At 42.6% G+C, this 12,223-nt stretch overlaps 2 protein-coding genes across 3 annotated transcripts in view; both read right to left on the bottom strand.

The window, feature by feature from the left end:
• The window catches only part of dok7a (docking protein 7a), a 12,856-nt gene extending 9,891 nt beyond the window's left edge, over positions 1-2,965 (bottom strand). The window contains exons 1-5 of the mRNA XM_088293859.1: positions 2,822-2,965; positions 2,678-2,723; positions 2,159-2,389; positions 1,080-1,280; positions 382-501 (exon numbers count right to left, since the gene is read on the bottom strand). Coding sequence (XP_088149985.1) covers positions 382-501; positions 1,080-1,280; positions 2,159-2,389; positions 2,678-2,723; positions 2,822-2,875 — 652 coding nt within the window. The 5' untranslated portion in view covers positions 2,876-2,965. The remainder of the gene's footprint in view (positions 1-381; positions 502-1,079; positions 1,281-2,158; positions 2,390-2,677; positions 2,724-2,821) is intronic.
• On the bottom strand, positions 2,958-12,223 carry hgfac (HGF activator). 2 transcript variants are annotated; one of them, XM_088293861.1, is made up of 14 exons: positions 11,933-12,223; positions 11,798-11,849; positions 11,262-11,355; positions 11,030-11,103; positions 9,704-9,847; positions 9,255-9,386; positions 8,100-8,210; positions 7,532-7,706; positions 6,046-6,143; positions 5,689-5,950; positions 5,301-5,440; positions 4,975-5,115; positions 4,072-4,214; positions 2,958-3,618 (listed from the first exon to the last, which is right to left on the bottom strand). In XM_088293861.1, the coding sequence occupies exons 1-14, from the start codon at positions 11,996-11,998 to the stop codon at positions 3,445-3,447; spliced, it is 1,806 nt and encodes a 601-aa protein (XP_088149987.1). In that variant the 5' UTR covers positions 11,999-12,223; the 3' UTR covers positions 2,958-3,444. The 2 variants fall into 2 exon arrangements, with proteins under 2 accessions (XP_088149987.1, XP_088149988.1); XM_088293862.1 differs by lacking the exon at positions 9,255-9,386.

Genomic DNA, 12,223 nt, shown 5'->3' with positions numbered 1-12,223 from the left:
TTTTCTAATTTCTTTCAGTTCATATTTTAAGACTCGCCAGTCCATTAGCATCCTGGAGCGAAAAGTGTTGAAGCTTTCGCTCTAGTTTCCATCGTGTTCTATAAACAGCCAACTACCAACTGAATTTGCTGCTGTAAATTAGCCAACCTTGAGGTTTAGACAGCAGCGGCGAATTCAGGTGGTGCTTAGAGCCCTCAAAAGGCCACTAAAGATTAGATGGGGAAAAAAGCAGCTGCCGGTCATAATTTAGTGGCATCTAAGGAGGTCCGTCCACTGTGGAATCCTTTGGACTCTTTCTCCCATTGCACTCGAGGAATGAAGCACACTGAGTTGCAGCTCCAGTGTGTGGGATGCGCAACATCAAACACCTCCAACACTGACCTGGCAGGATGGGCTGCAGGCCAAAAGGACCCCGGGTAGGGGAGACACCTCGGACAATGCAGTCGAACAGAAAGCTTATCTGCTCGCTCTCGGAAGACGTGAGCAGGAAAACGCCAGCCCCTGTGGAGTGCAGGTGGAAAACTGTTCAGGACAGGAATATATTCCGTGAAACAGTTTCTACATTTACAGACGTGAAATTGCTAGAAATAAGATATTAATTGCACCTTTGCAGAAATGATAGCCTCGGTTTTTCCTTGGAATGCTTTCTACAACATTGAAGACTGCCCCTCTCTGACCTCCTTGTGACAACAAACCTGCTGACACCCATTAAAGGTCCTTGTGTCAACGCCATACCGGAGACCACCCACCCCTGACAACATTTTCTGGTCCCCTCAAGTCAAAGTGATTATCTTGTATTCATTATTAATAGTCATTCTTATTATTATAAAGATGAAGTGTTTGGCTCATTCAAATTGTGCCTTTAATTATCACTCAAAACACATTGCTAAGACAATAAAACAAAGCCAATGAATGACTCATGCATGTGGGGGTTGTTTTTTTTTTTGTTTTTTTGTCAGGACTGAATCATTCCTTGTAAAACATTTATACCCGCAGATGTTCTCCATTGTCCTTAACCCAGAGCGACTAAAGCGACTTGTGCAAAGTTATTCCCGTGCCCACATGACCGGTCGACTTACAGTAGCCACAGCGCGTTCCTCCCTCGAACACAAATCCGTTTGGTACGGGCCCATATCGGCGCAGGTCCGTAAGGTTCCAGTGGCCCACGACGACGGGGGATGCGTCCCGGACGAGAGCTAGCAAGTTGTTGCACAAGTGGAGGGTTGCCGGACCGCTTTCCAACTTTGTTCCCGCCAAGACACCCACACTGAACCTGTGAACTGGGCATGACAAAAATAACAGTCATCAATTTCATGCGGTATTGTCATGTACGGTTCTACCTACACCTAGACATGAATTCTGCTTGAGTAGTGTGTGATTTTTGTGTTTTGTATTGTTAGACAGACTCCAGGCACTTTTTATGACTTTGATTGCTCAATGACTTCTACATGGCATAAACATCCCTCTCCTTTAGACTGCTTGTTTTTGTTATTGTCAATCTGAGGAAATGTCAACCTCTTAAAAAAAAGCTTTGGTACACCCACGGACAGGCAGGTGACATTTCTACTTGCCATGACATACTCCTCTCAGTGGCATTAAGCGGTCAACTGCACACACAATAGACTGGAAGGTGCCCGAATGTAACCATTAGTACCCGCCTTAACATTCAGCTGGACCGCCGCCACCAGCTATTAGTGGCGCCTATGAGTTTCTCCCTTATGTAACATTTAGTGTTCCCATATAGCACACGGGGCAAAAGCAGACTTTAAAATCTGTACATACATTCTGCATCGTTGACTCCTGAATTGATCCAGAAATATTTCAACCTCTTTCAAATGAGCAGGTGCCCTCTTGTTAATGCTTAAAATCTGATCTACAAGGTTCACAACCTGCCACTAATCAACAATTACATTCTTGACATCTTGCAAACTTCATCCAGAAAAGTCTGATCTTAGTCAGGTCCTAGTCGGCAATTGCACTTTTGTTTTCACTTAAAGATGTTCTATAAAGATTTGAAGGAGTGAAAAAAAAAGCACTCCTAAAGGTGGCCCAGATAGGTCTGATCCTACGACCAATTAGCAGGTGAGCTCATGTGGACTCAACAAGATCTAGAAAGGTCCCAATCTGAAGAGGTCCTCACCACAGCGCCTCCTCTCACCTTCTCCAAGACTATAACGCAGACGCACTTCCCACGCCTGCAGAGTCTCCTTGCTGTCGAAACCCAGCAGAGCCGCCTGCGTCAGGCAGAGAATGGCCAGCGTGAACGACGCACCCTCGCACCACCGTCCGCTTTCCAGGCCGCAGATCTCCTCCAGAGTGACGCTGGCCCGCTCCTTGTTCCCGTCGGCTTTGTCTGACTTGTCTTTAAAAATCAGCAACACGAGGCAATCTGGAGGCGTCAAAGAGTATGTGGAGCATGCAGTTACAATCAATGTCAATTTACAACTAACGCTGACAGCTGGAATAACACCGGCAGGAAAGAGCGGACCAGAGCCAAGTGGCATTTTTCTGGAGAACGAATGCGGAACCAACACATACTTAATCCAATTAATTGGCGAATATTAATGGGCACTCCAAACGAGCATGTTAGAATTTTAAGAAGGTAAAAAAAACTGGATTGTATAATTGCGACAACATTTTTATTACAATAGTCATTCCCAAGATGTTTTTTTTTTACCTGCTACAGGGGACGGCTTGCGAAGAACGATCCACCTAGTTTTCCACTGCCAATGACAAACCAAAAAAGAAGTTCAACTTGTTTCATTCAAATTCAACACCAACATTAACACTCCCCCTCCCCAACAATCAAATGAAGCTTTACCTTTTTTCCGTCTTTGAGTCTGGCGTATCCCTCCACGACAACCGAATCGGTCATCTTCAGTCATGGTTCCTGACAGCTGCACAGTTGGCTGCCCCAATGAGGTGGGTCACTTTCAAAATAGCTGCAGCGCCCTCGCTCGCTTGCTAAGCCACCCCCACCCTCACCCTTAAGTCCCCGCCTTTGACAACAACAACAACAAGAGCAGCATGGAAAATGGCGTGACCGCACGAAGAAATGCATACTTTGCATGCCAGTGAGTCGCAAAAGCTTTAGCACGACGGGCCAAACACTCGTTCTGTGTAATTTAAAGTTAAAACCGTTTTGAGGTACTGTTTGTCAAATTTTAGAGGGAAGTTGTTCTTGAAAGGGGAATGGTATACTAAAAAAGTTGCGACGCGGTACAAGGATAAGGGGTGTTGAAGACGACACACGACAAAGACTGAAGTACTACGACAATAAATTTTTATTTTTATGATAAAGTTGACATAAGAAAAAAAAATCATTTTTATAGTGAAAGTATTTATTCAGTCTTTTATTGTTTCACAGTGGGAGAGAGGTCATCAGCCATTAACAGCTAAACAATAAAAAAAAAAACTACAATTAAACTCTTGACAAATCTCATTTCACGTCTTCTTGGCTTTCCGTTTGATCACAGAATTGATCCAGTCCATGTAGTTGGCCACTTTAGTGTAAACGCCCGGCTTTCCTGAGCGGCCGCAGCCCTCCCCCCAGCTGATGATCCCATACAGGAAGTTGACGCCGTCCTTCGCACAGGCCAGCGGGCCCCCAGAATCTCCCTGACGAAAAGTGCATGTGCATAGCTGCGTTAGCAATGGCCATTACGTACCCAAAGAGAACAAAGCTTTTGGGACATCGCTTTGTTATACAAGACACTAATTGGAGATCTCACGCTAATTGCTAATGTCGCGCTAATCGCTAAACTCATTAACCAAAACTGCTCTTAAGATGTCACAAGATGGTGGCAAATATTCGAAATTACATAATCTATATTTTATTTTTAAGGGTAATGTTGTAAAATGAGTTTCAAAGTAGATTAAAGTGTTGTGTGATCCTAGTTTTGGCATAGATTTACATTTAAAATTATTATTCTAAAAAAAAATGGTGGACCGTCAATTCCATCTTTGCGACTGGAGGGTTTATTGTGTGGCGTTCAAATTAAGGAATTTAGGTCGGACTTGGATCTCAGAATCTCTTGGTCTTTGCCAATTTTAAAGATGTCACCCTCTTACCTGGCAGGCGTCCACACAGCCGTTGAGGCCAGCACAGATCATGTCTGAAGTGACGTGGTTGCCGTACACGTCCGGCTTCCTGCAGGTGTCATGGCGGATCAGCCTCACTCCCGCCTCCTGCAGGCTAGAATAACCATCTGCTTCTGTAAAAAAAAAAAAACATAGACTTAGTCATTGTCAGTTACATGCTAGTTCTCTGACTTGAACATATATGTGCGTTCAAGGCTTTGTTTGCCTTTGTGACACACAAAAACAAAATGACCACAAAAGGGCCTTGGCTGGCTAAATTATTAATTTACTGATATACTACGCCACCTTTCTACTACTTACTGCGCAAATGCTCCGGTTTATACATTTACATACTATGTTTGAGTTTGGCCTGCGTTTACTTGTGTGACTTCTAATGTCTCGGCTATTTCGCTTCCTCAAAATCGACAAAACAAGCTGCAGTTGATTTTTTTTTTCTTTAACTCAAAAGCTGTGCTGATCTCACATCCTAAGTTACACACTATGTACAGGGATCATGTAGTCATCACAGTGGTTCACAATCCTGAATTTCAAAGACAAGCTGGACGAGACCCTCTTTCACGTCTACCTGTTGAAAAGGGGACTTGCAAGTGTATTTTGTTAATTGTGTCAATTTTACACTTTGAACATCAACTGGGAAAGGCAAAACAGCAAGCATCCTGGCCTCTTATTTGGAGAACTGCCCAAGCGAGTTTGTGAGAACAGGTGTGACGATATACTTGGAAAAATTGTCTGCATTTAAGTTGAAGTGTGTGTTTATGTTCTAATATATTAACAATGTATTCACAATGCGTTCTAAAAACGGTTTCAAATTGTGCTGGCAGTTCTTTTAAGGATTAAACTATTTAAAAAATATGTTTGTAAGCTCTCACTCACTCTCATGCATGTGTCCCCAGCCACTGATGCAGCAGCAGTAGTTGTCCGGGAAGGCCACGGCTTTTTCGGGAAGACAGATGGGCCTGATGAACGGCGTCCGCTTCACACAGTGACCGTCCTGCTTCTTCAGTTTGACGAGAACTGGTCCATATGGGAGGTCAGGGAAAAAAAAAACAGCCGGTAAACTTTTTTTCTTGTTGTTGTTTCTTTTATGAGGGGCGGGGGCGGGTAGGGACGCAGCTGCTTAGTGACGTACAGCTGTGCACGCATGCATGAGGTCATTAAGTTTGGGTGATTCATCAAAGTGCGTTTGCGTGTTTGACTACCAATGTCATGGAGCGTCGGGTTGAACACGGAGAACTGTTTGGGAAAGATGTACTTGTCCACTCCAAAGGTGCGTGTGTCGGGACCACTGACGTTGAAGTGGTGCTGGCCGAGCACAACGCGAAGCTGCGACATCAGGGGGCTGATGCAGTCCCAAAAAAAAATCACACACCACCCACATGGTCAGAAGTACGGCTGTGTAGTTAATCAAAATTCAATTACGATTACGATTATTTCGCTCAACAATTACAAAAAATATATATATACAGAATTATTATATAAGTAATATTTTTAAAGTAGTACTCATTTTCTAATCTAGTTTTACAAGCAATGAAGAAAGAGAATCATTTTGGAGTAGCCAACTTGTTTTACAAAGAAGTGGGGACATACTTGCGGAAGAAGCAGTGCGCCGCCGAGATGACCCAGCAAGAGGCGATCAAAGTCCCGGCGCAGAAGTCCGACTGTCCGATGTAAATGGCCGCCATCCATGGGTGACTTCCCGGCAGAGCCGAGTTTCCTCCCATGATCCTTGCCCTTGCTACGGACACCCGCTTCTGGTGTTTTGTCCCGCACACCGGCTTCTTGGCTGGCACGGAGCGGTCCGAGTCTCCCAATTCAGGTAACATGTTCATGTTCATCCTACGGGAAGATGCTACAGAAACAAATGTTTTAGTTATTCAATTTTCATTAATTTACATGCTAGCATTTATATTTTTCCAATGACCATATTTTTCTGTCTATACTCACAGACTGGCATCCGGCAGGAGGGAACTGCACAGTACTCCCAGGAGATGGCGCCCTTGCTCAGAGTGTAGCACCACGGCATCTTGTCCCGATCAGGATTCCTGCACACACAGGTATGTTCTGATTCCATTGAGACATTTTGAAATGTTTATGTCCATACCAGTCAGATTATTTGTTGGATTTTTTTTTTTTAAACAAAATGTTTTGGGGATTTTTTTTTCTCTCACAAAGGATGAAAAAAGATCTGGTAAAAACGTTTGATCAGATTTTATTAATTAATTAAAAATCATTTATTTTAATATTAAAACATTTGAATAGCGAAAAATACAGGCGTATTTGATTCGCTCTCTAAAAATGTTTTGAATTTCCTGTATTAGTAGTTTAAATGACATATTAACCCCTAAACTGTGATCAAACTGATTTGATTTTGAAAAAAAATGTATCAAAAGACATCATTTAAGTACACACCAACCCATACTAAACTAAGGTCCACAAAAACATACAAAGCTTGTTTTTCAATCAAGATGTATGACTTAAGCATACTTCCTTGACACCAATTCCGAATTTGACAGTGCTCTGGTGGCAAAAACACCAAAAGGTGAATTAGTGAATAGTATCGTCCCCTGTAGCCCTATCAATTCACTCAACTTTATTTCTAGAGCAGCTTTAACAAGTCACCTGTATGTAATAATGATCAAACATAAAACTCAGTAGCTCATAACACCACAAATTAAATAAATAAAATATTCATTTCTAATTATAATGGACTTATTTCAAAACAAACTCTTGCAGCGCCTCGTCCGTGCCAGATCTTTATTGGCCGCCTGCTGTGCGTAATTATGCCTGATCCCGAGGTTCTATATTAAGCAGCGGTAGAACTTAAGCTGATATGTATTACCTAACATCACACCATTTCTGCACGGCACATATTTGATGTATTATACTACATTAATATGTTATTAAATACCACTCTCCATAATTACAGTGCTCACTAATTGTACAAATATTAGGCAAGGCAAGCTTTATTTATATACCACGTTTTGTACACACGGCAACTCAATGTGCTTCATACAAATAAAGACATGACTATACTTTATACTTGCTGACCAAACAGTGCATCATCTTAATCTTGTGGGGTTTTTTTTTTTTTTTTTTTGGTAAAATTAGATTTAAATTTCTTTTAATCCCTTCACAATGCTTCTCATTATTTTTGGGGGGGGTTTTATTGGTTCTACTTCATTAATATATAAGCGTCTATTGTATGTGTTAAAATTCACAGGCTATATAACGAATATATTTAAGTCATCAGAATTAGAATACATACATGTGCAATTAATAATGCCAGTTTATCTTCAATAAATAATGTAACTTTTTTTTTTTTTATTATTTCACTCTCTCGCTAGCTTGCTTTTTTTTTTCTTTAATGGATAGTATAAACATAGAAAACCACTAAGGAGGGTGTCGCCGCATACGAACACAACATACACACCTGCAGTAGGCATGCTCCCCGAGGCCCATGAGGGGCGCGGCAGCCACCGTACCCACATGGAGCTCGTTGTACAGCAAGTCTGAGTTCCACGGCAGACAGCGGGCGCCAGACGTCGTCGTGGACACCACGCCTCGGTAGCTCGTGCCCCGGCTGTTGTAGCACTCGCTTTCTGGCTCTGTTTGGGGAGGAAAAACGGAAAGTTTTTCGATAGTTCCCCTCCAATTTGGGGAAAAAAATGATTTATATTCGCCCTACCCCTACAAGTTCACATCTGAGTTATCAGGTGCATCAGTAAGCTACCTAACTACGACCTTAAAATTCCCTTCCGATAGTTCACTCGGATTGCTGATTTAGAACGCCTCATTGTTGGCTGTGAGTGCATGCACGTCACAGAAAAAAAAGTCAAACATGACAGCCAGCATGTGGATGTGGGCTTAACACTGGCATAGCTAATTTAGAGCGCCCTGTTGTTGGAACTTGGGCTATAGTCCATATGGTAGAAGGATGCTGGAAAATGAGCCAAAAGGAAGAACCAAGAAGAGTCAAAGTCAGATTTGGTTATACTCACTGAAGCTACAGTGCGGTCCGCCGTAGCCGTGTCTGCAGTTACACACCTCCTTGCCGGTGGCTGTGATCATCCGGCATGTTCCGTCATTTTGACACGGGTTGGAGCTGCATGCTGGATGCATAAAAGTGCGTGATATCAGGTCGAGCGTGACGGGATTGAATATCGTCGTCATTTCTTATTGAGGATAAAGAATGTGTGCCGGTGAATATCGTTATATTACACTCGTCAACAATTTGTATCAGAGATGGCTTTATGTGTTGCTAAACAACTTTTTGACGCAGATTTAAAAAATGTCTACTTTTTTCCCAGCATGACAGGTTTTGGGGATATCTTATTTTATTTATTTAAGTTTTACCGATAAAAGCTTGCACAATACCGATTTTACCATTCATAGCAAAAAAAAAAGAAAAATTCCACCTGTTGCCTGAGCTTACCATTAAGTCTGAAATACTACGTATTATATTATTGTGATTATACTATTATTATGAAAACCTGATGTGCTAGAGGCGGAAAATAGGGCAGATTCTGAATCACCACAAAAAAAAAAAAGTTTGCTTGCATCTCTAATTAAAACATTTTGTAAAAATGTTTTGATCAGTGTTATGTGTACAAAGTACATTCTTGATGGGTTGTAAAACCGCAATCAAAGCTAACATTAGCATTTCAATGGCTTTTTCCTTTCGTGTTAGCAAGCTAGTTTGTGGGAGTCAGGCAACATAGTTTACTTGTTTTAAATACACAAAGTGTAATTCTCTGTTTATGTTTGATCATTCAAGCATTGGCCATGAAATATGGCCGCGAGGGCCCGTCTAGTGATGCTTGGAGCTTTAATCAGGGTCCCTTTTCTCCCTGGATAAGATCGGCTTGGCTCCCGGCCGAGTGAAAGCACCGTTGCGGCTTTGCTCCTTTCTCCTGTGAATACGCATGAACCCCCACCCTCCACCTCCCACCTCCAACGGACCTGTGGGTGTGTCCCAAAATACCGTTCCTTAGTCACCGTGAGTCATATAATCTGTCTTTTCTTCCCGGTGATCAAAGGAAGGGTGTGGGGGCATGTTTAATATCTTGGCCGGGAGCTGGGTATATTTAATTTATGTGCTACCGTATGTGTCGGTAACGAAAGCAAACAAGACAGCCGTGTCGCGTGAGTCTTACGCGTGTAGCGGGCCCGTCGGCACTGGATTTTGCCGCCGAGGCACGTGCACTGTTCCACGTTGCGCAGGTGAATGCGGCCCCAAGACTCTCCGACGTCATAATGGCGCAGGTGTACGGTTTCGTAGCACTGTTCTAAAAACAAAACAAAATGCACAGCGGAGACAACAAAGGCGAAAGAAACGAAAAAAACCTGACTGTGCGGTTCTGGACGCCTCTTTCCAAGCAGTAATTCAACGTGTAGTTCATGCTATTTTTTTTTTAGAGTTAGAATTTCCTTTTTATATTTAATGCAAAAGTGTGTGTTCATAAACATTCAAAAGTGTCCTAAAAAGCGCCTTCAGCTCTACGTTTGGCACACCAGCAATCAGCACTTTTGATGGATCCACGTTGGTGCGCCTTGCGCGTACGGCATCAATGTGCGTCCGTATCCCCACACGTGGCATACTCACTATGCTCGCATAATCTTCCGGAAAAGCCGTCGGGGCAGGAGCACTCGAACGTGGGCCCCCGTAGGATCGGCGTGCAGATGCCGCCGTTTTGACACGGGTTCAACCGACACGCATCGGTGATCCTTCGTGACGTGTGCACAGAGACTGGGGGGGAAAAAAACAACAAAATGTACGTTTATATACACTATTCACAGAAAGTTACGGATATTTGGATCTGGGGCATTTTTTTTCAGAATGGACAAAAAAAGAACTACTGTATTTTCCGTACTATAATGCGCACCTGCATATAAGCTGCAGCAACTCTTTTGGGGAGAAGGGGTGGACATACAAAAAAAACATGATATACAAGCCGCACCAGGCTGTAAGCCGCAGTTTTCTTTGTTGAAAAAAAAATGTTGTGAAGTGAATATATACAGAACGATTTTGTACTGTGAATGGACCTAAAGGTCGATAAACAGATTGTTAAAAGAGTGCCTTTTAACACGGCGACAACTTTGCTCATTAAAACAGAACAAACCCAACAGAAAAAAAAAATCTCAATTATTTAGTGTATTTTCTGAACCATAGAGCGCCCCTAGTGGTGAAAGAAAAATCCACGGTAAATACGGTACTACTACATAAACGCCACTGCTTCAAACCTCCGTCGAGCCAAGGCACATATTTTACATTGGAAAAAAAAAAAAATCTCACGACGCACCAGTAATCCGCCCTCGCCATATCACGATTCACTTTTTGCGGTCTCACCGTAAATTTTTACATAAATTGTAAAAATCCAATTTCAGATTGTGGATTTTTTTTTTTTTTTCATGTTTCCACATCCATGAATGACACGGCAGATTTATGAATCAATTAGCGTGTGTCAGGAGAAAAAAATACATAAATGACAGAAAATGTCCAAAGTTTGGTATCATTTTACACTGCAAAGCAGAACCGGCTTCTACAATTGCACGTTAATGGTCAAGCAAATATTTTTAGCTAATTTAATAAAACCTTCCACTGCTTGCAACAACCAATTATTGTCGGGTTAATAAAAGTATGCGGAGGGTCATAAATTTATGGTTGCTGCTTTGTGGGGCGCTTCTGCAAAGTAACACCCCTGCGATGCATTCGGGACGATTGTATTTTTAGCATTTAATTGTTGTGCTTGTCACTACACGTCGCAGGCATAGATAGATGAACAAAGATGTCGATCATTTTAGGACCCTCTGTGTCGCGGCACTGTGCTTCCGAATCAACGACAAATACAACGGTGTGTTTTCAAGGAAAATATGACATTGTCTGGGTGAGCCCAAACTTTTGAAACGTAGCGCGTATGCTAATGCTAACCATTGGGATGCCTTCGCTCTGACGCACAGAAGCCCCACTTTCGGTCCCGGTCGAAATTAGACGTAAGAGAGCACCTGTGGGAAGACAAAAGAAAGCATCTTTTGGAGGACTTTGCATCAAAAGTTTGCCGTTTGTATTTAATACAGAGCAGGAATTGGCTGTAAATGCGTAAAAAAAAAAAAAAAATGACGGCGCCCTTGACTGTTTTTGTTCTCCCGCTTTGAGGACTCACCACGGTCTCGAGGTGAGGACAGTGATGCAGTGGTGATGAATTCTTCCGCCCTGGCGAAATGGAAGTGCACATTGCTTGCCAGTTGTGGTGACAACTGTTAACGGAGGGAAACAAAAGTTTCAACATTTGACTCTCAGCATTTTCACGGAATATATTTGCGGATGCTTATCTCCGAGCACTCCTGGTGTTTACTTCTGAAACATCGTGTTAGTGTCCACGTTCGACTCTTGTTTTCCCGCAACATATTTTGACCGTATATGTGGGAATGCTTGCCTCTTAGCATTTCCAATTCAGAACAATAATTTGAGTGTGAGTGCCTGACTTTAAGCATTCGTGCTACTCATTTTGTTTGACAATGGTAAAAAATTAACCGCTTCAAATTTCAAGATTTTATTTTGATTTTTTTACATTAGTGTGACTGCTCATTCAGCATGTCCACAACATGGTGACAGTAATGAAAAGTTGACTCTCAGCATGCTCACTATTTTCTAGAACAACTTTGAGACTGCTTGAAATGCATGAACGTGTTGGGTTACCTTTTTGGCTCTTTGCATATGGCTCTTTGGAGATAACGGTCTCGCGCGCAGCCTGAAAACAAATCAAAAGCAAAGTGCGCACTTGATCACAGAAACATTCATGTTTAGCGTTTTTTTTTTTTATGTTCTACTTACCCCCTGCGTGCTGAGAACAAATGGAAGAAAAAGTAAGAGCCCGTATGTCATGGTGGAAGTATGCATCGACGTGCTTGGGGAAGGGAGGAAAAAAAAAAAAAAAACGAAAGCTGCCGTCACGTCATGTGTGGAAGTTTGAAGCGACTCATTGCGCTTTTACGCGCGTGGATCTTTGCAAGTATTAGCCTGTCCCGCGTTGAGTAAATCCATTGCGTCATGGGGCTTGTCTATGTCCTGGCGTATTCCGTCGCCGCCTCCCGCCCGGTGCTTCCGCCGCGGACGCCCCGCGCG

Source organism: Idiotropiscis lumnitzeri, chromosome 4 (assembly GCF_059441095.1).
Source record: "Idiotropiscis lumnitzeri isolate Australia: NSW breed Sydney's pygmy pipehorse chromosome 4, RoL_Ilum_1.0, whole genome shotgun sequence".
NCBI lineage: Eukaryota > Metazoa > Chordata > Actinopteri > Syngnathiformes > Syngnathidae > Idiotropiscis > Idiotropiscis lumnitzeri.
This window is presented reverse-complemented; position numbering and strand designations above follow the sequence as displayed.

Coding starts and splice junctions, on each gene's coding strand:
- hgfac (XM_088293861.1), bottom strand. CDS start 11,998: ATGCATACTTCCACCATGACATACGGGCTCTTACTTTTTCTTCCATTT. Junction 9,848..11,029: donor AGAGCGAAGGCATCCCAATG/GTTAGCATTAGC, acceptor TTTCCCCCCCAG/TCTCTGTGCACACGTCACGA. Junction 6,144..7,531: donor GGGGAGCATGCCTACTGCAG/GTGTGTATGTTG, acceptor CTGTGTGTGCAG/GAATCCTGATCGGGACAAGA.